This window comes from Sitophilus oryzae, unplaced genomic scaffold (assembly GCF_002938485.1).
Source record: "Sitophilus oryzae breed Bouriz unplaced genomic scaffold, Soryzae_2.0 scaffold_959_pilon_pilon, whole genome shotgun sequence".
NCBI classification, from domain to species: domain Eukaryota; kingdom Metazoa; phylum Arthropoda; class Insecta; order Coleoptera; family Curculionidae; genus Sitophilus; species Sitophilus oryzae.
In genome coordinates, this window is record NW_022147593.1 from 339 (window position 1) to 25,495 (window position 25,157).

At 29.6% G+C, this 25,157-nt stretch overlaps 2 protein-coding genes and 1 long non-coding RNA gene across 3 annotated transcripts; 1 reads left to right on the forward strand and 2 right to left on the reverse strand.

Moving 5' to 3' along the window:
* Window positions 1–627: 627 nt before the first annotated feature.
* Window positions 628–7,073, reverse strand: LOC115891064. The gene is made up of 3 exons (XM_030911461.1): window positions 6,799–7,073; window positions 1,438–1,570; window positions 628–640 (listed from the first exon to the last, which is right to left on the reverse strand). The coding sequence occupies exons 1-3, from the start codon at window positions 6,980–6,982 to the stop codon at window positions 637–639; spliced, it is 321 nt and encodes a 106-aa protein (XP_030767321.1). The 5' UTR covers window positions 6,983–7,073; the 3' UTR covers window positions 628–636.
* A 5,625-nt stretch (window positions 7,074–12,698) lies between these two features.
* Window positions 12,699–22,034, forward strand: LOC115891062. Its single transcript, XM_030911460.1, has 6 exons — window positions 12,699–12,754; window positions 19,211–19,428; window positions 20,179–20,287; window positions 20,351–20,532; window positions 20,592–20,773; window positions 21,864–22,034. The coding sequence occupies exons 1-6, from the start codon at window positions 12,699–12,701 to the stop codon at window positions 21,981–21,983; spliced, it is 867 nt and encodes a 288-aa protein (XP_030767320.1). The 3' UTR covers window positions 21,984–22,034.
* LOC115891063 lies at window positions 17,114–17,872 on the reverse strand. The gene is made up of 4 exons (XR_004051743.1): window positions 17,791–17,872; window positions 17,631–17,729; window positions 17,468–17,572; window positions 17,114–17,408 (listed from the first exon to the last, which is right to left on the reverse strand). It is a non-coding gene; the product is annotated as an uncharacterized LOC115891063 (long non-coding RNA).
* Window positions 22,035–25,157: the final 3,123 nt, after the last annotated feature.

The following is a 25,157-nucleotide window of genomic DNA, read 5'->3' on the forward strand; positions in this document are numbered from 1 at the left end:
ACATTATCATGTCAAAAACTTCCACCAATTTTCATCCAAATATTGCCGTTATTTCAAAAATTATTTGGAAAAAATCAAAATAAAAATGAAATTTCTACACCCTGTATCTCCGAAACTAAGCAATTTAGGACGTACATTTATACGAACTGTTTTACTTATTTTTATCTGCAGAATATGCTGCCGAAGTTTCCGGAAACAATTCGGACCACCCTGTATAGTTCAAATTACGTTACTTTTAAATTAATCATCTAAAGGTTAAATCATTGAATTAAAGAACTCTAGTTCCGGTACAACAGGAAGTCCGGAAGTACTATGATACTGAACATTTACACACACCGAAAACAGTACTGTCTCAAATATTTAGATCATAGGGTATTATTTATAGAGATTAATTATAAATATAAATTATACCTAAAAAGAACTTTCCGCCAACTTTGATCTCGACTTCTCCTCCAGGTCCAACTTCTTCCTTATTAATGGTGATTTTGTAAGGCATTGTGGATTTTTGCGGATCCACAGGGTGCTTGGGCAACATGTCATCGCACACTGATAACGGGGCTCCAGCGGAGAAGCCCCAAGCAGTGGCGGCGAACGACGCAACAACGAGGATTACCAACTTAATCATCGTGTAATATTTTATCTGAAAAAATTTGCATATGATTTCGAGACAGTCCTACGCAAACACTGCTTGTTACTAAAATTAAGGTGCAAAGTTTCACTAATTTATGAATTACATGTTTATTGATTTATTCAGATATAAGTATATGTTTAAAGATTGCATATTGCAACAGAGTTTTGGTAGATCGTTTATCTCTTGAGGTGACAGGTCTTACTTCAAAAACTACACATAGACAAAGATATTTGATATTTTAATTAACAATTAAAATATCAATTAACTAAATGAATATAAAGAGCGTTATTAAAACATAAAATGAAAAAATCGAATAAATGTACCTTTAAAGAATCAAAATTAAATTAATCACAATGTTAGTATTAATATTAATACACACATTAAATACAATGTGATTAATTAATTATAAAACTTTTTGATTATGCTATCATAAAACTATTTTGAAGAGTGCTTTGTATAATGATTAAAGAATGACTAACAATTCTTATGAAAACTTACATTTGAATTTGTTAAACTTATAAAATTAAACCCTGTTTGATAAACATATCAAACATAAACCTTTTTGCTTCATACAGTATTTACTAATTATACCCATTCAAATAAAAGTTTAAACACCTCTATAATTAATTATGTTAATTATGTACTATAATTAAATAATTATAAATTCTTTATATTATCATAATTTCTTTAAAAATTACAAAAATATCAAAACTTTTAACAAGAAAATAAGAGTAAATAATTTGAAAAACATGAATATACACTCTACTGATGATTTTTTTTCTGTAATATATAAATCGTATACATACCTGCAAAAACAGATTAAAAATTCAAAAAATCTTAGACCCCGCACTGGTAGTGGCCCGGCAAACTTGAAACTGGCTAATAGCGGCCAAGAATTGAGTTTACTTTCAAATCCACCGAGTACCATTGGAAGGGGTTCTGTAGCACCATAAGTACTAATTAGTCTTATTACACAATAAGATTTAAACACATTAATTAAGGGGAATAAATATCTTAGAAATACTTGTCCTTAATGTAAATTAGTTGAAACCGATATGGATTAAATTTGGAAGTTTTATACTATGTTTAAAAGATAAATGTATGTAGTAGCCTTATCCAGCTTATTCAAATACTCCGAAAAAATAACTTAAAAATGTTACTAATCTAAATTTGGAGGAAAATAAAATGATATCTAAATTTGGATGAAAAAAATATACAGAGGGTTAAATAAGTGCAAATATTTTAGGAGTTCATGAGGATATTGCAACCCCAGAAACATGTATGTATATGAGTTTTTTTCGCAAAAAATGGATTTTTTAAAATTTTTAGTTAAAAACATATTTTGATTATATCGCACATACAGGGTGGCGCACCTCATTCGCCATGGTTGATTATACGAAAACGGAAAGATGTAGAAACAAAATATTTTATGAGTGTATGTGGGGAGACAATGTGCACAATTTAAAATTATTTTAAAATATACAGGGTGTCTCAGAACTAAGATCCATACCAAAGTTATATTTTTTCTTATAGAACACCCGGTAATTTATTTAATTTTTGGATTCTTGAGCTCAAAAAAAGGAATTTATTATAAGGGTTAAATATGTTCAAAATCTTTAGTTTTTGAGATATTTAAAGATATTTAATTTGCATGCTATAATAGAATAGACTATTAATACCCTGTACATTACTTTTCAGAATTAATTCTTATGCTGAGTCTAAAGGTAGATAAATAAACTTTACTGAAAAATGGTATTGGTTCCATTAAATTTATACAGGGCTATCAAAAGTTGCTGATCTATTTTAAGGATATATTTTATATAAAAACTTCGTTATTTCAAATGCAACATCCTGTATTTTTTTAAATAAATCGAAGCAGATTCAAATGCTCTTTCAAACTATATTAGGGTTTCCTATACCTATCTAGCTTAGATTTTGAATAAAAAGCGATTTTTAAATAAAATTGCAATCAAGATGGCTGGTGTCGCCATGGCAATTTTCTAGTGACAGTTAGTAACTATTATCAAAGTCGACATTAGTTTATGGACATTATTATTTATAATTTATAACAGTTTACTTAAATTTACCTAAATGGTTTAATAAGTAAGTATTCATTACTTCACCAAGAAAAATAAAGCAGTATCTGCTGGCGGAACGAATAGATATGTTACTAGTGATATTATTTTGTCAGGAAGATTGTTTCTTGGCCTCAAGGGCTTATGCTAAAAGATATCCAAATAGGAATCTTCCTGATAAGCGTTTCTTTGAAAAACTTCTTGTCCTATTTCGCAGAGCTGGTACATTTCAAAATAAATTTAAATTGTGCACATTACTTCTCCACATATACCCATAAAATATTTTGTTACTACATCTTTCCGTTTTCGTATAATCAACCGAGGCGAATGAGGTGCGCCACCCTGTATATAGGTAGTAGATTAAATTTACAATTAGCTCTTTGAACACCCTGTATGTGACATATCTAGATCAGGATTCTATAAAAAATCACAATCAACCATTTTTTGGTGACTAATTTTTGAAAAAAGCATTTGTGAATTTGGTTCAACCTATATAGAGTATCTGTCCTATATAGAAGAAAACATTCAAGATTTAAATTTCAGAAATTGAAATTCAATTTGAATTTGTTAAATTTATTCAAGGTGCCTAGTGCCTACTTTGCCAGCGTATAGTAAAAAATATTTTCATTAAAATTAAAATATTTATATAGAATATATATATTGTTAAATGTATAGTTTGTCCAACATATTGAGTGCGATAGGGTTTATAGGTATAGTTCAAAATATGGAAGGTAGAGGTAGTTAAAGATCCAACACAAGGATCCCTGACAATGACAGTTGTATCTGTCATTTTAATTCAGAGGCAAATTTAATTTTCTGCAATTTGTTTGATATCGTCTGTCAAAATATTCCCTGTCTCGGTGGACACACTTTATAGTTTATGCCTGTACTATTTACATCACCCTATATATTATTCTTTTACTAAATTGAGTTAATACAAGACTTTTTTTAAAAACTGAAAAAAAATCAGAGATATTTACTGAATAATTGCGTTAAATAAATATGTATTATAAAATGTAATGTTAAATAAACATTGATTAATAAGAGAAATGTTAATGCTTTTAACGTATTTATTTTGACTGGGTGTAGAAAATACAAAGGCGAGGACAATACCATCCATCTCTAACAATTTGTTTTGCATATGTATTAAGTATGTACCTTTAAGAGTTGTATTGTATTTTTAATTTTTGGTTCAAGGTTCTTAATGTGGTTACTACAAGAGTCAACTAATCTATAGATCAGTATCGTTTAGATTTACATATACATACGTATTAGCACTGTATAGAGAGGTATACCATATTTCCTTAGAGTATATATCTCGTCTAATTTGTAAGATTCCCATGTTCTGGTATTGGTATATAGGAATTATAGAAGAAATCATAGAAATAAAAATAAGTAAATAATCATTTTCAATTTTTATAATTTTATTTCTAGTAAGTATATTACTAGTTTCTACTATGGTAATGGTACCTTATATTTTAATGGTACAGTATAATATATAGTGTGTAAGTTTGAGCTCTGTTCTGACTTCTTATGAGACTTGCGCTTTGACTGCTGGCATGTGTACGAGTACAGGCGCGGCAGGTGAAACGCGAATACTCCAAAAAAGTGAAGATGGCCAGCTGGTTGAAAATAAGCTGTGATACGTATATTCAATATTTTGAATTGAAATTATTTATCTTGAAATAATATTTTCCATTGACGTGAAATGGATAGATATAAAAAATAAGTGTAGGTACATCAGATTTATCAACGCTGAGCTACTTAAATGTTAAACAATATGAACGAAATCATGAACATTTTAGTGTTTAAATAGGAAAAGCCTACAATATCTTAAATCTTACAATATCGTCATTGAAATATTAAATACTTTCATTTTTATTACATTGAACAGTTTAAATGTATTTTAAGTTTTTTTTAAGAACCTCTACAAGGGGTTATAAAAGTTTAAATATTTTAAGCGGCCTTTTCATTACTATTAAAAACAATAAATTGTCTTTTTAGTAATTATTTGTTTAACTATTCCTTCTTTTTTATACTGATCATTTTTGAGAAAACCCATTATTAATGGGTACCAAAGTAATAATCTTTGTACGACAAGAATGTAATTATATAGTTTCCGCAATTATTAAAAACAAATTAAAATATTTAATGATAGAATGTTTTCATTTAAAGGAATTAAATTGAGTAAATACCTACGTAATATAACATGTAATTTTTATTAAGAAATATTTATATATTTAACGCTAAAATAGAAAAATATATATTTCTAGTTTAAACATCAAGTTAATGATGAACTAAATAATGAAAATAAATAACAAAAAATGAATACCATGACTAAACATTTAAAGCGATTGTTGGCTTCATCTTTATAGACAGTTTTTATGTCTATTTTACCTTGTAATTTAGTTTGTCATTAGCCCAAGCCAACCTTTTTTTCTAATCCCCAGTAAGGTCAACCACAAATCAGATTGGTTTGTACGGTAGATATCAATGTCTGTCCAAAACCCAAAGCATTTTTTAGGTATTTATAATTAATAGTAGATTTTATAGTATATTTTTATTTTATATTATGTTATCTTTGCAAGTCTAAGTACCAATATCATATTTTTAAACCATATTTAATAAAATATAAAAAAAATTAGTTATTTAGAGTTTTACATATTTTACATTTCATATTCCCCAAGAAAATGTTAAGTTCAATAAAATTAAAACAGAAAAATATGGAGTTAGTCTTTGTCTTATACCAGTTAGAAATCATCTTTATTAATCTAGAAAAACAATATAAATTCTAGAAATATAATACTTGTTTTTTAATAACTGTACAAGGAAAGGAAATCTATTTGCAAAATATAATTGTATATAGACTTTGAAGGACTTTATTTCTTTAGGAAGTAAAGTGTCTAAGACAGTTGTGTGTAAATTGTATGTACTTTGCATACATATAATAAAATCAGCAGTTACTGTTAAGAAGAGTTAAAAAAATATTAAACCATGCTACCTTATTTTATAAAATTTATATTACTTTTTTTAACACAGCAACATAATTATTTATATAATATACAGGGTGTAAATTATTTTCCCAGTCTAACAAAGGCTTTAAATTTGAATATGGATTTTGTTTTGGACCATAAATTATATCTATATTAGCAACATTTCTAATTAGATTTAGATCAGCATTTATCTCAATTTCAGTATAGGCAGTTAAAATTAAAGGAACATCACTATAATACATTAATGAGCTTAAACTATTTTTCCAACTATCATTTTTACTGTCAACAAATTCGTGTAAACCACTATTAAATGCTATCACAATGTCAGGTTTTCTTAATTCAGATATTTTTTCATGATACAGGCATTTGTAATACTCTGGATTTATATCTAAATTTTTATTTTTACAATTATTACAAAGTTCATTTTTTACATTTTTAAAAAAATCATTTTGAAAGCATTCTGGTCCTACAAATATAAAAGTAATTTTTTCCAAATTTTGTATGTAATGAATAAATGTCTCAGTAATAAAAATCCAGTTTAAACTTAATTCAAAAATTGAGGCACCTACTAAATGAACTACTAATGATTTATCATATATTTTACGATTAGTAACAACCTTTCCATGTTCCAAGCCAAACAAAATTGTTAGACCGCTTAATATTTCATCACAACTATTTATAAAATGTAAATCTCTATTTGATACTGAGGAATCATATAGTGATGTGAGAAAATTTATATCTTCTGGAATACAATTAATTTCATCACTAATTTCTTTAGATTTTAAAACAAATAACGGTGTGTTGTTATAAAAGAAACAATCTAAGTCTAAAGACAATCGGAAATCCTTGCAAAAAATTTTATGGTGGGTTTTATGTTTATCTTGATGGCCTTTAGAGCAATAATATTCTGTTAAACAATCTGTACATGGAAATACATCTTCTCTGCAAAAACACACAGCACAATATATTGGAAACAGCCACATTTGTGATTCATACTGTTTTAATTGGCGTCCCAGTTTATACTGCCAATAACAGCCTCGTCGTTTTTTATAATTTAAAAGATCGTTATAACTATCTACTTTATATTTCAAAAAGGTACCTTCATTCGCAATAACTTGGCATAGCCTTTTATGGCTTTTCCAATCTTTAACTTGATGATCCTTGCAACAATAAGCTAATATTTTGCAGGATTTGCACCTCGTTATAGGAAGACAAATTTTTTTACAATAATGACAAACACCAGATCGAAAGAAATTTTTCTGGTCATCTCTTAAATCTTCCATTAGTTTTAATGTTTTATAAAATTAGAAAAACTGCAAAATTTGGATAAAGAAAAGGAGTTTTGAATCAAAAAGTAAACATCTGAGATGTCACAGTTTGAATTTCTAACCAAATTTTTGCAAACGTCATACGTCAAAAATAAATTGATTAATTTTATGCCGATTAAAATTTATGATGTTCAAAATACCGAATATGATGATGACCATGATATAATATTTATGTAGCAACAGTCATATTCTTATCAGCTGTCTGGCCTATGATCACCTGTGCTCGCCACAGATTTGATTGTATTTTATATATGAATTATTAATTATATATGTAATGTATTAATTTTGGATTATTATTTTAACTCTATATCTCTGTATTCAAAAGCATTTATCTGAAAATCATATATTTACGCTATAGATTTACGCGCAAATTATAAAAGCGCGCGGAACCGCCTGAATTTGTTATCTTGCGTATACATAAGGTATACATGCATTGATATATCGATCGCAAAGTTACTGCCTTATTCAAAGGTTACTGCGATAAAAAATTGCCAGCAGCTAGTTTTAGAATAGTTAAAATGTTGGTTCGGGATTTATATTTTCTAGAAATTAACTTTTTACCACGGCGCAGCGCGGCGAATCATTTGCAAAAGAAGAATTATTTGACTGGCTGACATAGATAGTAAAAAAATGAACTTGTTGAATTTTAACAAATACATTTTAATAAAATATACGGAGAGTACCGCTTAAATTCCTGTCCCGATGTTGAAGGATGGCTATAGAATGTCAATGCATTTCCTACATAAGTCTATCCTTGTTCGGGAGGAGGTTTTCTGCGCTTGCTCGATCTGTAAGCACTTTGATTGGACAGTTCCAAATCATATGATATATGATATGTTTTGTTTTGGTTTTATTTATTTTAAGTTGAGGTTAAAGACGTTCTCTAAAATCTTTCGAAAAATTGGAAGCTTTTTGTTAAATATTCTGAAATCAAATAAGTTTGATAATGTAACATTATGCGCATATTTATCAAACGAGATATTTTAATCGTATCCAACATGTTATGGCAAAACACTTTTTCGACCAAAAGTTTTCAGATATCTTCGATTTAGTTATTTTCGAATGTTTATTTTGTTTATATCTATTACAAACTCAAGGAGCAACAGTTTTTTACAAGTAGTATTAATTTTGATGCTGGTGCAATACTTCTACTCGTAAAATAAGTTTATTATAAATATTACAGACATTTAAAAGAATAGGCTATGGAATAGGTATATAAAAATTATTTTATATCTGTCTCACAATGGGGGGCTCCTAGTAGCGTATAGGTATCTGCAGTGCGATTCTGTAAACATTTCCCTGTCTAGTGACTCATCAATCGTATACAAATAGCATAGGCTCGATAGGAAATTTCTTGCTACAGAGCTTACAGAATCCCATTGCTGATTTCTAAAATTCTTTTTCTAGATAGGCTTCCCGCATCGTAAAAACTCCTATTTTATGGTATGTAATTAGTATTCTGAAGGTATTAAAATATTTTAATATCAATATAGTTTTTTCACTGAAACTCGAGTTAAATCTTAATATACATTATTCATATTGTCGTTTTAGAGATTGTGCTTTTATACTTACTATTATGAAAATTTACTGAATAAAATATATAGTTGCAATCCTTTTACTGAACTCCTTAATTTCTTGTTTTATGAGGGGATAATTTTTGCTTATTTAGGTACTAATTTTAATCAGACCATTTTTTAATGAACTCATTTATATTTATATCATATCGTTCTAAGTAGACTTTGTTGTGTTAGACAATTATTATTAAATAAAACGAATGAAAAAAAGTGACAGGTACGATATTTTTTTTTTAAATTCAAAAAATAATTTAGTAAAACCACAATTATTAAGAAATTGTCTTAAAAACTTCGTAGTACAAATTGCATATCTATTTCACTTTTTTTAAAATTCAAAAAATAATTTAGTAAAACCTCAATTAAGGAACTGTCTTAAGAACTTAGTATTACAAATTGCATATCTATTTCACTCGACTTAAAAATTGCAGCAAAACAAAGTATAACAGTACATTTTTTACTGTCTATTGTTTCTTTTACTGCCCATGTATTTATGATCAATAATCAACATCAGTCCTGGTTTAAAATGAAACAAAAGTAATTCTTTATTATTAACATATTTTTTATTAAACAAATATAACTAAAAGTATGTACATATTAAGTTTATACATAAATCAAGCTAGATACAAAAAATATAATTATTTACATTGTTGCATTGTAAATACTCTTTTATATTATGAAAAATAAACAATAATAATTTACAATAAGACAGTTTGTGTGTAACTGTGTAAGCATTAGAATTAGCCTTATGTAGTCTCTATTTTTAGTCTTTACATTATAATGTCATTTTTATTTTAAAATAGTAAGACTAAATATAATGCTTTTAACAATTATTGATTTTTGAATAAAATTAGTTTCGTATATTTTTGTCTTATATTAACATCCCTTTCATTTCTGATTTTGCTTTCATGAAACAAACGAACATCGAGAAAAATTTCTATTATTAATTTGGTTAGTTGGCTTCTACCACACAAAAAGCAGTAGCCCATTCGCATTGTTCTATTAATTAAACTACAGCAAAAGTCTTTAAAACTAAATCACAAAATTGTCAATAAACGCACAAAGATTAAAATACAAACGAAAACACAGTACACGTGGAAAACACAGAAAGTTAGAGAAAACACTAATGGCGACTGCCCAAGTCCAAACTGAAAACAAAACGCCGACGACGCGTCCAAAAATAAATCGATAACCCATCTCGACACCATTCGGCCAATAGAAAAGTAGCATTTCGGCGCATGTGCATTACATCCATCTACTGAACAAGGATGGACTTATGTCAAACTCGATCTTCTGTCCTTCAATCCTGGGACATAAATTCTCTCATTGCTCTTATGGAGAGGCCGCAGTATATTTTAATTAAAATGTATTTGAATTTTAACATCTTAGAATGTACTTCTTTCCACAAGGAGCTTTGTAAGTTGCGATAGTGATAATTCGGTTCTCGCTGATTTCATAATTAAATCCGTTTCCCGTTCAAAATATTCTAATAAAGTTGCGATGGGTTTTTACGGCTATTAAGCTATCTTGTACACTTCGCACTAAAAGAGGTTCTAAAAAGAACAAAATGTTCGACTGCAAGGTCCGCTAGTAAACACTTTAAAGCTTAACGTATCACAACACAATTTATTTAAACCAAAAACTCGTAATACAAAATTGAAGTGCCAAAACGAATGACAATATCAGGAAATAAATAAATAAATGTGGCAAATTGACATTTTTTACAGCCGAGCTACAATGAACTTAAAAATCGGACACTCGATTACGTAACTAAAAGTTTAATTGGTATTGAATATAGGCAACTAACTATGTATATTTTATAAATATATAGGTATTTTTATTAACTAATAAATCCCTAACTGTTTAAGTTAAAAATGTATTTGTTAAAAAATATTAGTAATGTTACGTTGGCAGCTACCTACCTCTGTCTGAATTATTAGAGCCGCTGCAGTTAACTATGCGTAATTGGTACAATTACACCATATCATGGAATTTACATATTTCTGCAAAACTTTAATCGATCAACATTCTTGGAAGGCCGTGCGCATTTGCTCCATATCTATATAGCTTTGAAAGTAAAAACCATAATTATTATGATTTCACTGTTAAATTATAATTTTTTCGATTTAATCAGAATAGGTACATAATTCCGACAAACATAATTCAGAGGTATATGTAGATATATATATGTTTATTCTTAGTAAAAAACATGTTTGTTTTAGTTGGAAATGTTAAGAGCTGTATTATTTATATTCTTTAGATTTTGGCACTGTGTCAACAGTATGCTTATTTGTTTCATCGAAATCTTCAAAATAAACTTAAACGGCGGGGCTTTGAACTATGACGAATAAAAATTTAAATTACACTAAAAGGAGAATTCATAAAACTTATTAAAGATCTGCACAGGCTATACAGAGCGTTTTACGAAGAAGTACCTCGATTATGACCATATAAATGTAAAAATTAAGTTTCATTCATTTTTGATGATCATTGAAACAAAGAGAACAAAAATGGGATGAATTTGTGGATACCTTGGATCATATGTATCAAATTTTTACAAGAATATAACTAAAATATGACACCTTCAAATAAGAAGAAAACTTTTATTTAAAAAAATATTGATCTAGAATATATATAGATATAGAATCCAAATATATAATACAATTTAAAAAAATGCTTCCTCGGGGGCTGGCACTTTCCTGAGAAACCCTGTGTAAGTAACTATACAGGGTGTCCCAGAGATAAATGCAGACATTTTAAGGGGTGGTAGATCTCGATAAAAGAAACATATTTTCTCTTTACCGTTTTTCAAAATTAGTCCAAAATAACCGAGTTATTTTACTTTGAAAATTTCCACAAAAAAAAATGATTTTTTACTTAAATTTTGAGAACCACTGGATCTTTTTTGGGTTTTCTTTCTTGTAAATTTAACATATATGTTATGTTTATATTACCATATTACGAGTATAAATACGAAAATATTAGATACAAGCAACTTGTTTTACAGGATTTACAGAAATTCAAAAAATATTCCTCTAGTATATCAGTATGTTTTGTGGCGTTTGTCACAGGAAATACCACAATTTTTGATAAGTTATTTTCTTAACTGTCCCGCTATTGTTAACAAGAATCTAATCATAAAAAGATAAATAAGACAACCACCAATTTAACCACAATTATTCTTTTCTGAAAACAGCTCGGTAGTTCGTAACAGAAACAAAAGATAAGAAATAAAAATGTTTATATTTTGTTAAATACTACTGGATTTATAATTCAGAAACACAAATTGCTCTTTTTATTCCTTCTGACGACAAAGGGAGATACACCCTTTAAAGAATTAAAATTATTTTTGGTTGGTGGGACAAATTTATTTACGACTAAATAACAGAAACACACAGAAAATTTTGTATCCGTAGATTACAAATTCAGTGGCATATTTTGCCCTCTTTCAGTGAGTACATGTATGGTTTGAGTGATGCAGTGAGTATATGTATATGCTTTTTTGTTCGATCATACGTTATCTGCAATGTTTTGCTTTGTTCTTAAACACTTTCGTGCAAATACCCTATAATAAACAAGGCCTATATTGATCCGCAGAAAACTGTTCACGTTGAAAATTATTAAGAAACACGCACTTTCTCTAGTCGGAAAATCTATTTATGCTATTTGGATTTCAGTTACGTATTGCTGGTCCACCCAGATTTCTAAAGGTTGACACTGGCGACCTGTCTGCAGCCGGCCGGTAATTTGCGAATTATAATTAAATCGCTTCGGTGGAAGCGGCTAAGTAATTTCTGAAAATTCCCTCGTCGAAAACGTTCAAAACCGGACGAAGCACGAGCGCCGCGGTCAATATTGTGGCGACGTTCGGTCGCAACACAACTCCATCAGAAATATTGATTTTTTATATACAAGAATATCGGTATTGTTCTTCTGTGACTTGGCATCGGGCATCGGTAACGGTTCATCTGCATAAACAACTTGTGGTTAAAACTATTTGTTTTGTTGCGCTGAATCGCGTGCTAGTGGAAGACGGGTGTTTGCTGTTGCAGTCAGAAGGATAAAATTATGCAAATGCGTTTATTTACTGCCGCTGTTACATGGACATAACTTACCGCACATCTAAAGGACACTCAAGGTTTGACAAAGACGCAGGGTAAGTTTTATAGTAAAATTTTATTTTATAAACTTAAAACATTAATTATGATGCAAATAGATCTTTGATAATATGCCAAGAAAATCACAATAATAAAACAATGGTAAGAAATATTGGGTTGAAAATGCATGGTGAATTTTGCATTTAAATTAAAAAAAATAATTATTTTAAAGGAATTTGTTAATTATTTTATACCGGGTGCGTCTCGAAAGTGACTCAACCCTCTTCTTATTTTTCATATAAAAAACAAGATTTGGAATGTTATTATACGACAGAGATTCGGATTAATTGACGTATTCAGACTGATTTTTCAGTCTTCTGTTTCACCGGGAAACAACTACAACTTTGAATTTTTAAATGCCACCCTCGGTATATTTCTACTCTATTCGATGGCAATGACACTCTGAATAGAATGACATATCATATCTTAACTTTTGACATATGATGTCATTCGACATGACATTTTCGCATAATGGTTTATTTTGACATTTTAACATGCGATTCATAACGACAATTTCACTCGAAATGCCAAGTGTGTGGTATCAAATTATTCGTGAGAAATGCTTTTTCCAAACATGCTAATGAGCCATCCTTGTTCCATTTGAAAAAATTGAGATACGATTAAAAATACGATTTGGGCATTTTTAAACCGGCCAGAACAAGACACGAAAAACATTAGACGATCAAAAGTTATTTTTCTAAAGCTCCTTGATTAAAAATTAGTGTTTTTAGCATAATCATGACACTCTAGTTTGAAATTTAAAATACGATATTTTTAAATGAAAATGTCGAAAGTTGACATATGATATGCCATTCTATTCAGAGTGTTATTTTTTATCGAATGAATCAGAAATATACCGAGGGTGCCATTTAAAAATCAAAAGTTGTAGTCATTTCCAGTGAAACAGGAAGTGACTAAAAACAATGGAGTACGTCAATCAATCCTAATTTATGTCATATACTAACATACCTAATCTCGTTTTTTTATCTGAAAAAATAAAGAAGTTATAGGGGTGAGTCTCTTTCGAGACGCACCCGGTATAATATAAACTATATACTTGTTTTGCTTTTGTTATTGCTAAAAATAAGTTAAAAACTAGAAACAACAAATAAGAAAATTAAAGAAAAAATAAATAGACTTGAAATTGTAGATAATAAGAGTTTAAATATAAAATTGCAGCTTAAACAAAGAAAAATAGAAAAAAATTCTCAGTTCCCTCAATTTAAAATAATTACATACAGTTTTCCATTAATTCGGTGAGAAAAAAATAAAGAAAATTGTCTTTTGCTTTATTTGCAACTGACAATAGATAATAAAGAATTTGTTCTCTCTGTTACCAAAGAAATAAATTCCTATTTTATGTTTATATCAAATTTGTAGTGTTTAATATTTTAGGAACATAAATAATTTACTCTGGATTAATACATGTTTCCAAATTCTATTCCTTCAGAGCTTTAAATAGTTTTAAACGAAACTTATTCCTAAATAGCAATGGACGCTGGTACTAAAGGGTACAGGGGCAAGTATCTACCCAACCTCCAAGACAAAAGGGAAGAAATTAGTATACAATTGAGGGCATGATAATTTTTTTACGTTACATCTCATTTCGAGTATGAAATCTAGGATAGACTTAATGCCCTAACAATAACAGTAGATAAGTTTTTTTCTTGTGGAGGCTGTTCTTCAGAACTCACGAGCCGCCACTGGCATACATATTACTCTATCATAGATTTTTTGTATTTTTAAATTAAAGTGTATGTGTGTTCCGTATAAAAAATATGTTAATTGTTTCTAGTAATAACAGAAACCAAACGTCGGAAAACGTCTTTTGATATATTACAATCTATAATTTTCTTATTTAAAATACATATCGCACCCTTAGTATTAAAGAGGCATAATCCCAAAAATACAGTTTTCTTATAAATGACAAAAAGTGTTGGTCTAATGGTAAAAGACTAACATAAATGTTATTTTTATGAAAAGCATTTGTGTGATATGTCGAAGCAATTGTTTTTATGATTGTTACTATAGTCGAGATAAGAGGTAGTTAAAGTTTTTCGCAATTAAAGTGATATCGAGGATTTTGTGGCTTTGAGAATTAGATAAAATCAGTTGCGCCCCTTTAGTTCTAAATTTTTTGAAAATAAACAAAAACGTTTTTAGAAATGTGCCTGTTTTCGTTCAATTTTAGACTTTTATTGCGATGTTTATTTTGAGATGATACTTTTTATTAGTAAAAACTATGATTTTGTTATTATAACATTTATGATTGTGCCTCTGTAGATATAAATTCTAAAATGATTCTGGGTACTATAATACTATAGCAATTTTAAGGGAAACAACAGTATACACAAAAACAAAATTTTAATCATTTCATCAGTAGGTATAAAAATTATATTTTTATAAATCCGGTAACGCCTTATGCTACTCGTTAACTATAAACTTTGAAAAAATAAAATTTATTTCTTATTCTACTCGTAAAACTTTGGTATAACAATAGGAACCCTTATAAATAAACCAGTCTTATTACAAGTTTAGTATGATTTAAAAAAACACTAAATTTTACAAAATCGAGTTAAAAAAATCGGAATAAAAACTAGGTATTAGGTTTTTTGAAACGAGATCTCTTAAGTCTTTCTTCTTATTTTCACCAAGTTCAAGTTTTGTTGGATAAACCAGCCCCAATTGTAACTTTTCGATGGCTTTCATTTTTCTCCTTTGAGATCTCACAACTACTTCAGTGTAATCATCAGAATAAGATGTTCTATAAAAAAAACTGTATGGCTTGTCTTTAATAAATTTAAGACTTTTTATTTTATTCCAAGATAAAACATTTCCTCGGACATCTTCCCTAAAATTACATCCCAGATCCTCTTGAAGTTTTTTAATATCAAGGAAACATTCGTGTGAGAGTTCGTGAACATTGAAAGACGGCTTGGATTTTTTTGCGTTTTTTATTATAGTGACGTATTGATGGGGAGTGTATATGGGACCGGATTTTAGGTTCCTCTTTACTTCTTTTTCTATTAAAGAATGAACATTGTCCCCTTCATTCTGGGTGTGGCCTTTGATTAAAAATTTATGTGTCAAGCTTTTTATGTTGTAACGATTGATAGCATATAAATAAAGACTTGCAATAAATTTATTTTTATTCTGGCCACAGAAGTTGTCAGAATAGAATGTAATGTCTAATCCGGTCTCGTGTAAATTTGGATTACAGCTAAATATTGTGTCAAAATATTTCAGAATGCATGTGCCTATTTCAATAGCGCCACGTTTACCTTCTGTTTCGTTCCAATAAAAACAATGGACATCTTTGTAGGCATGATGTTTTTTAGCATTATCTTCTATTTTTTCTAATTCTACTAGAGTTAGGTTATAGCTATTTAGCTTGGATTTGTAATAAAAAGCGGAAGTATCACCCCTTGGACACTGTAGGACCGCTTGGAGATCGTAAACCACTACTTTTTTATTGTCTGATATTTCAGAACGATCTTGTTTCTTTTCTGTGCGGCTCAAATCTTTCTCTTGTAAATGGTTTCTATATTCTTTTTCCAAATTTTCTTTGGATGTTCCCTGTGCATTAAGATAGGATAGGCATTGGTCGCACTGATCCTTTTTGGGTTGATGAAACCCGATATTGAAGTCCCTTGTAAAAATATTATAATAAATCCAATATTTTCCAGCGCTTTTCTTCTTTCATTTCTGATCTTGTTCAAAGTCTTTGTAGAGTTGAGTAATAGTTTTACTGCCATCTATGTATTCACGTTCAGTAGTCGATCGCACGTAGTGTGAATCGATTCTCGGAATTGAATTGATGTGATTTTTTATATCCTCCTTAAGAAGTGGATCAATTTGTAGGTGATGATTGTGTTTTCCCCGATTATCATCTTGTAGAAATCCATTTTCACCCATCTTAATCCCACAGTGCGAATCATCTTGTCCGATATGTCCAAGGTATTTTTGTAAAATGTTTTGCAAACTCGTATTGGCAAACTCATTTACTGTGAAGTAAAAAGCCTGGTTGGCATTTCTAGGTCTTTCGGCATTCGTGTATTTGTATCGAGGGGAACTATATTTTTCATACATGACCCAACAAATGCACGTTGCTTATTAATATCCCCAAGTTTCCAGAAACTATTAAATATCGCTGTTCGATTTTCCGTATCGATATTATCACCACATTTTAATCGACATTTTTCAGGACAAGGTGATTTCATTGTTCTTTCTGGAATTTGTTTCTTGGACTTGGATACTGATTTGTAAGCTTTCCCACTGTTTCGAAGTTTTTGGCCTTAATTTGCTTCCATTTTTCGGGATTTCTAGAACGTTTCCTCCCTTGTGAATATTCTCTTGAAGATTTTCTTCATCTGTAGACGACTCTGAAGAATTATCGGAAGATGAATTCGAAGACAAACTATTTTCAGGCACTGGGAAGTTTGTTGATAGTATATCATTCAGAAAAGAATACCTAATTTGATAGTTTTCCTGTGAATAAGTCGGATCAGAATCGGTGTGGTCAACATCACTTTCATTTGAGTGAATCGGAGAAATGCGGTATTTTTTGTTTGTTACATCCGTACAGCATTTTCGTTTTATCTGTAATTTAGTGGGACACTCTTTATCTAGTTCAACAGTAAATGATTCAGTAGCCTGAAACACGAACAAAACGGTGAAGATTTTAAATTTTTTGTAAAATGTTTTCAGCTTACTTCGACATTCGAACGTTGAATCAAATTATTTTCATTGGTCAAAGTTGAGTAATCTGATTTTTCTTTCGGGCGACCTTGATCTACTTCAACAGAATCATTGAAAGACTAAAACAAAAAGAATCAACTTTTTGGAGAACTTTTTGTTATAATGGTTGAAACCTACTATATCCAAATATTTTGTTAAATTTGGTTCGTTAACATCCAAACTGAGATGATCTGGTTTTTCTTGAACGCATTCTCTATCTACAGAACTATTTTTGCCCTAAAACAAGCATCATTAATTTACAAAATTGCAATTTTTTGAATGTCATGATAACATTTACCAGCTCCAAATCTTCGTTAGTATCTTCAATAGATTGATTTGAGATGAAATTCTCAGTGAATTTTTCTTTACTACACTCTTCTGTCTCAATAAATTCGTAAGTCTAAAGAATAATAACAAAAATTTAAAACGCCTTTTAAAAAATACATACATAATATATTCTAAATTTACCATAATCGAGTTTATTGTATTATCCTGTTCGATGCCCTGATCTAAAACAATACGATTTTCCGGTTCGGTTTGAAATTCTAAAGGTAGGGTTTCCTAAAAGAAAAAAAATCCAATTAAAAATTTAAAAATGGCGCGGCATAATAAGGGTAAACGCATATAAAAACAAAAAAAAATCCAGTGCTTACCTTGTGTAAGGTAGATCTTGCTACACCTACCATTCTGCGAGCTCTTTCAGACATCACCGACGATTTTCTAAGGAAAAAAGAAACATCACAACCTAATATTTAGTTCTAGATGGGCCTAACTCGAAATGCTAAGAAGTATACATTTTCATAATTTAAATCAAAAGAGCACTAAGACCTAATGCGCTTTTCAAAATTGACAAAGTCTAAACAAAGTCAGTAAAAAAAAGGCACATTTCGAGATAATCATATAAATGTACTTATAATTTCAGTAATAAAAGGGCATTAACCTAAATACCTCTTTATAATTGCACCACTTTTAAATATAAAAAAGCACTAACTAAAAATAGGCCCCTATCACTAAAAATTAAATGATTATTTACCTGACAATTTGTGAATCAAAGACACAATCACAAACACGCCGACAAGAAAACACAACCTGTTCACTATAGTGTTGGCATGATACTGAATGGTGGCCGTTTAGTTCTAAAAAAAGCGCGCGGCATCCATCAGTACTAAAAAGGCTGATATATAGGTTTCTACACTTAAAAAAGTACGTTTTATGCGTAAGTCGGTTAGAAACCGATAGAGGGCAGTATTTTAGGCCCCTTTATGAATAAAACTGAAAACCCGTAATTTTTGAGTTATGCCCCTTTATAACTAAGGGTGCGATATGTCAATTTAAAAGTAATAAATACACATTAAATCGCTGCAGGTGGTTATTACATATATTTTTCAAAATTGCCTAGAATTGAAGATAACACATTTTTTATGATTTGCATTGCTTCATGACATAAGCTTAGATTATATCAACAGAAATGACTGAATATCTAACTATAATTATTATTGACTTAATGTTTGTCTTGTGTTATGAATACTAACTGAATAAAATTGATCCTAATACAGTAATACCCTATTCACGAATGTTGTATTGACGATGTATTAGAAAAAAAATTAAATTATGAAATTGGGAAAAATTTTCATGATTAAAGCTCAGATAGTGTTGAATGGTGTTGCAGAAATATAAATGTTATCACACATGGTTATCTTTAATGATCTATTTTCTAGACATTCAATAAATATGATGCTGAAACCTTTGACTAATGGCACCGATAGGAGTAGGAGTCCATCACCAAACGCTGTCAGGCCGTTGCTTCACATTGGAGGAAACAACACCTCTGATGCTCCCTTAGCTCATATAGAAACTGATGATGAACATGATGACAGAGAAGTAGTAAATCGTCCATATCCTGGTGTTGATGATGGATTCTTTACCAATGGCACAAGTAAGGAAGTACAATAGATAATAATCATAATGCCAACAAATAGTATAACTCTATAATAAGAATAACAATTAAGGACTAAATCTTTAAAGGAATATTAATTAATGAAAGAGTAAAATGTTTTTTTCTTTAAAATTACGACAGCTTCTTTAAATTTCAATCAACATTTTCAATTTTTATGCAATATCTCTCATATCTGGCAGTAGAATACCATAAGCTTTTATATCACTATTTAACTGTAGTACCATATAAAAATAATTCTGTATTTTGATAGAAGTTTGAATGTATAATAAATTCAATGTTCACTAGCTCTTTTGCTAAAATATTCAAGAGAAGTCAATTTATAAAATCAACATAACAAGTAATTAATATGCAATTCTCTGAGTATAAACTATAGCTTAACAGGACAATGGAAATTAAATAAAGCTATGGTCGTAAGCTTTTTGATAAATTATCATGTTATGTCCGTTAAAATGAGATAAGTATCTATAAATACGAACAAGAAAAGATATTAAAAGAAAAATCTTACAAAAACACACATCATTTATATTTAGATACATTTTATATATGTCTAAGATTTATTAATTTTTATTTGAAGGTGCCTATAATTAATGTCGTCTAATTTAAAATTAAAGCATACTTACCTAATATATTATTATTTTTATTCTGTATTTTTGTTCTTAATCCAATATGACTATATCGCATTTCGTATGGAATGGTACATTTTTTCTAACTTCTTTATTTTGGTTTAAGATACCGAAAATGTTAAACCATCTGGTGAAGATGACTCTGGACATCCAGATGTGGAATTTATTAACCATAAAGAACCTGAAGATATTCCTACGTTCAGTATAGTACCCAGGTAAGTTATCTTTGAGGAAAATACGGCCAAACAATATTATTAATAATCTTCTTATGGTTCTAGACTGGGTCCAGATGATAATGATGGAAATCCACAAGTTAATCCAGACCAGCCAGAGGCTGCAAAACCACCAACCGATGTTGCAAAAGTTAATCCGTCTGGTTTGCCTGATTTTCCTGGTAGTCCAGGTTTTAGGCCGTGGGGATACGATTTTGAACTAGGCAACGGGGTAAACACGCTTCCAAGTAAGTCAGCAAGCTATTTTAATGTTATAATTCTTACTAAATCGCTCCGTGTTCCATAGGCGGTGAGACCATTCCAGATTTGAACGTCTACCAACACAAGAAAACTCTGGCTCAGGGAATGATGGATCTAGCTCTGTTCTCAGCAAATGCAAATCAATTCAGATACGTCTTGGAAACTTTTAGGACTCATCCATATTATTACCCTAGTTTAGCCCTTATTTCTATTAGTTTACTTTTACAGGTAAGATTAAAATTATAATGTATTCAGGTAAAGCCATAAATAATGCATTAATGTTGGAAATAATCAAAATAGTATTTGAAATATAACTTCATGCAATGTTGCGTTTCTACTTTGGATTATGGAAAATATAAAAACACTTTTTTTATTTAAAATGAACTAAAAAAAACTTTTTTAATCTCGATTTTCATATTTTAATGAATCATATTTTTATGAATATCCTGTGTGGTATATTTATCAAGTTATAAAAATTTAAAGTAATGTAAGAACTAATTTAAATGAAAGGCAACATAAATTTATTTTAAAAAAATATATATTTTTGAAATTAAATTTTGAACTTAAATTGAAAAAAAATCAAAAACGGTTAAATTTAATAAAATATATAAAATAAAACTGCTATTACTTTGAAATTGGGTTATCACAATTTAACCGCCGTTTAGTGCTATTCAAAAAAACTTTTTAGAGGGTGAGTCTTAAATATGTGCAAATATTTTCGGGACTGGTAGATCTCAGTAAAAGAATCATATTTTCTCTTTGAGAGCCACCGGTTTTTTTCTCTATTTGCATCTTTTTAGTGCCGTAATCATAGAGTAAAGCTGTAACCATGGTAATATCAGAAGATTAAGCAATTATAACGTGGGAAAATTTGCGGTGAATAGGCAGTTCTAAAAAGTTTTTAAATATACAGTAAAATTTAAAAAGAAAATGTCTTGCCTGTCGAAATATCTCCAGAATAATTTTACAGACTTTACAGAAGAAAGTTGACTTAATATGTCATTCTATTCAGAATGTCATTTTCTATCGAATAAAGTAAAAAAATACCGAGGGTGCAATTTAAAAATCAAAATTTGTAGTCCGGTGAAACAGAAAGTGACCAAAAACAATTGAATACGTCAATCAAGCCTAATTTATGTCATATACTAACATATCAAATCTCGTTTTTTTTATCTGAAAAAATAAAAAAGTTATAGGGGCGAGCCACTTTTCAGACGCTCCCGCGGTATCTGTTATATTTCAAGCCACCCTGTATATTTTAACTCTTAGATTTTGTGTAATATTGACAAATATCTGACTTTATTATTTTATCTTGCAGGTTGCTGTTGGTATAGGACTTGTATGGAATGCCACTTACAACGTCAAAGACAAAAAAGCGTTGTGTATAGCGAATAAAATTAATAATTTTACCATAATTGGCGTATTTCTCGTTACGTAATCAACGTATTTATATCTGCTTTTGGAGTTGCTCCAGCGCCGGCTTAGAAAATAGCATAGCATTTATTTAGTACATATTTTTGCCTCTGGTTGAGAAAGTTTAATCTCTTTATATTGTGATATTAGCGTATGTTAAGAGTGAACGAAGTTAGATTTTTTTTGATATGCCTATGAATTAGATATTAAGGAATAATATGCTTGGGACTGATTTTATAAGACACTAATATAAGTTATATTTTTATTGTAGTTAATTTTAAAAGTAGATAATATTTCTTATAATAAAATATAGTTACTATATGATACAGATTTTTATTTTAAAACCAGTTGTCCTTCACATATGGTTCATCGACTCTACCTTTAGCATGGTGTAAATTATTGTAGGTATATGAAAATAAAAGATAAATGTTGTTAGCATAACAGATACCTGTTAAAATACGCTAAATAAGTAAGTTTGGAGGCGAATAAGTACTAAACCGTTGCTTTATGGAAATTTACTTTTATTGTTTTCAAATTATTAGTGAATTTTTACATGTTTACACAATGTTTGAAGAAAAAATATATTAGATCGTTATTTTTTTCCCTTAATTAAGAAGATGATTATTTTTTTTTTAATTGTTTGCTTCTCTGTCTGCAGACAACTTTATAGTTTTTAATATTACGCAGTTTAGATTACCACTGTATCCGTAGATGCAGAGATAAAAATTGCTTAACAAAATTCTTTCTATAAAGGGTGTCCCAGAAATAAGTGCAAATATTTTAACTGGTACCTAGTATATTTTGTCCTAGAAACACGCCTATGAGATTTTTTTTTGCGAGAAGAAATTGTTGAAAATTATATATTTTTCTTGACATTTTCCGGGAAATTTTAAAAAACTTTTTAGTGCCACTTGTTTATTCACCTGGGGCGTCGAATAAGCTGACAAACCTCGTGAAAAACTCTTATAGCTGGTTATCGCCCGCGTTTCTCAAAATGTTGCCATTATTTTTTAATGTATGTACTATGTATGTATGTATGTATGTATTATTTTTTAAAATTTCAAAGTTAAATAACTCGGTTATTTTCAATTTATTTTAAAAAAGGTAAAGAGAAAAGATGTTTTTTTTGACCAGATTTATTACCCCTTAAGATATCTGCACTTATTTCGGGGACACCCTGTATAATATGAAAAAAATGGTTTAAAGTGTTTTAGACATTCTGTGGAGATGAAAAAAATGCTTTTTATACACAGGGCGAGTCTTAAATTAGTGCAAATATTTTCAGGGCTGCTAGATTTAACTAAAAACTAAAAAAAAAATTCAAAACTTTTTTCAAAAAATTCCAAATTTTTAATTTTGTTTGGGAAAAAAACCTCATAAACGTATCCTACTATATTCGTATCTTAATATATTACCTCTAAAATATTTGCACTTATGACTAAGACTCACACTGTATAAAAACCATTTAATAAAAATTATTCATTCCGATTATAATAAAAAATCAGTTTTAATGACGTCACATTCGCCATTTTTAAAATCTAATAAGGTGAGCATATACCCATTAATTCCATTTGAATCCAGTGGATCAACATTAAATTTTTATTTTTCATTTTTCTGGTTTTAGTTTGTACCACCTTGGACATATATGTCCAATGCTACATAATGTATGCTACAAAAAATTTCTCATAAGAGAAGCATAAGAGGGATAAATCCTATTGAAAAAAAAACTATTACGGAATTGTCAGTACCACTGTGTCAAAAATGCGTTGTTGTAAAATATGTGTAAAATGCACTTGACCTTTACACTAATCAGAGCACTAATGCTGAAGACCGACTAAAATTTTATTGTACGTACATTAGATGGAAATTAAAAGCTGGAAGATAGTTTAGGGTTCGAATGATAAATGGTTAGGAGTAAATATATTACACATTCCAATTATTTTGTTAACTTAATCATTATTTTTTCAAAGAATACGCAAATTGTTACAAATAGCTGGTATTTAGTAATTGCGATTATTTAACAAAATAACGTTGTTTTCAACGTTTCAAAATAGGTATTTGTAAACGCAATATACATGGTGGCTCCTCTCATACGACGCGGAGGCTCCAATGAGAGCTACATTGAAATGAAATTTTGGGAGATGAAATGAAATGTAGATTAATTGAAAGCGTAGCTTACAGAATCCCACTACTGTTATCTTGGGGGACTCACTGGCTTATAAAATACAAAAAAATGCATAGATAACAAAGAGCAGACATACTAGCCTTGTAGTGAGATGCTGTAAGCTCCGTAGCAAGAAATTTCTTGCCTAGCCTATGTTATTTTTATACGATTGATAAGTCACTAAACAGGAAATATGTTTACAGGATCGCACTGCTGGTCACTTTATTTCCGTGGTCTGTATTTTAATGCATACGACAGAGATAAATATATACGACCAGTTGACAGACAGAGAGACGAAATATAAAGCGGCATGCATTGTTGCCAGTTCAAACGTGAAATAACATAATAAACGAAGCTAATATATCTAAGCTATTTAATGATGCTCATTTCTGTTAGACCGTTGCTTCATAGCTTGATATTAAATATCTGTAGCCACTTTTTACAAACAACCATAGAAATAAATATTCATTGGTCTGTTCAGCTTAGTTCAGAAATAGTGTTAGTAATCCTATTTCATGGTGTAAAGCTTCGTTCTAAAACTATGCAGTGTCATGGGCTACACGCCATAGAACCAATAAAATTTGACTAAATTCAAACAGCTGTCAATATTGACTTTAGTTACTAAACCATGGTCCTAAACCATGTCCCAAACTATCAACTATGATTGTTTTGGTAGTTTCGCCATCGACACAACGTTGTTTTGAGACCGAGACTTAATAAGAAGTTATTACAGTTGTAGTAAAATGAGTAAATAGTTGTGTAAATTAAAGATCCAACCCTAGATGCAATATTTTTTGTACACGCTTAAGCTTGATTTTTATGCATCCGTTATCCGTTGATATGATGGTCTGACGGCGTTCTGATTGGTCATAGCGTTTTCACGCTACTTTTTTTATGTCTATATTGAGTGAACGCTCTCTTACGCTATTGGGTCCTTGAGAGACTCTTTTAAATTAGGAGTATGTCCCTAATATTCACTACTGAGTAGAGACACAATGATGCGATTTTTACATTACTTTGCTACTTATTTATGAA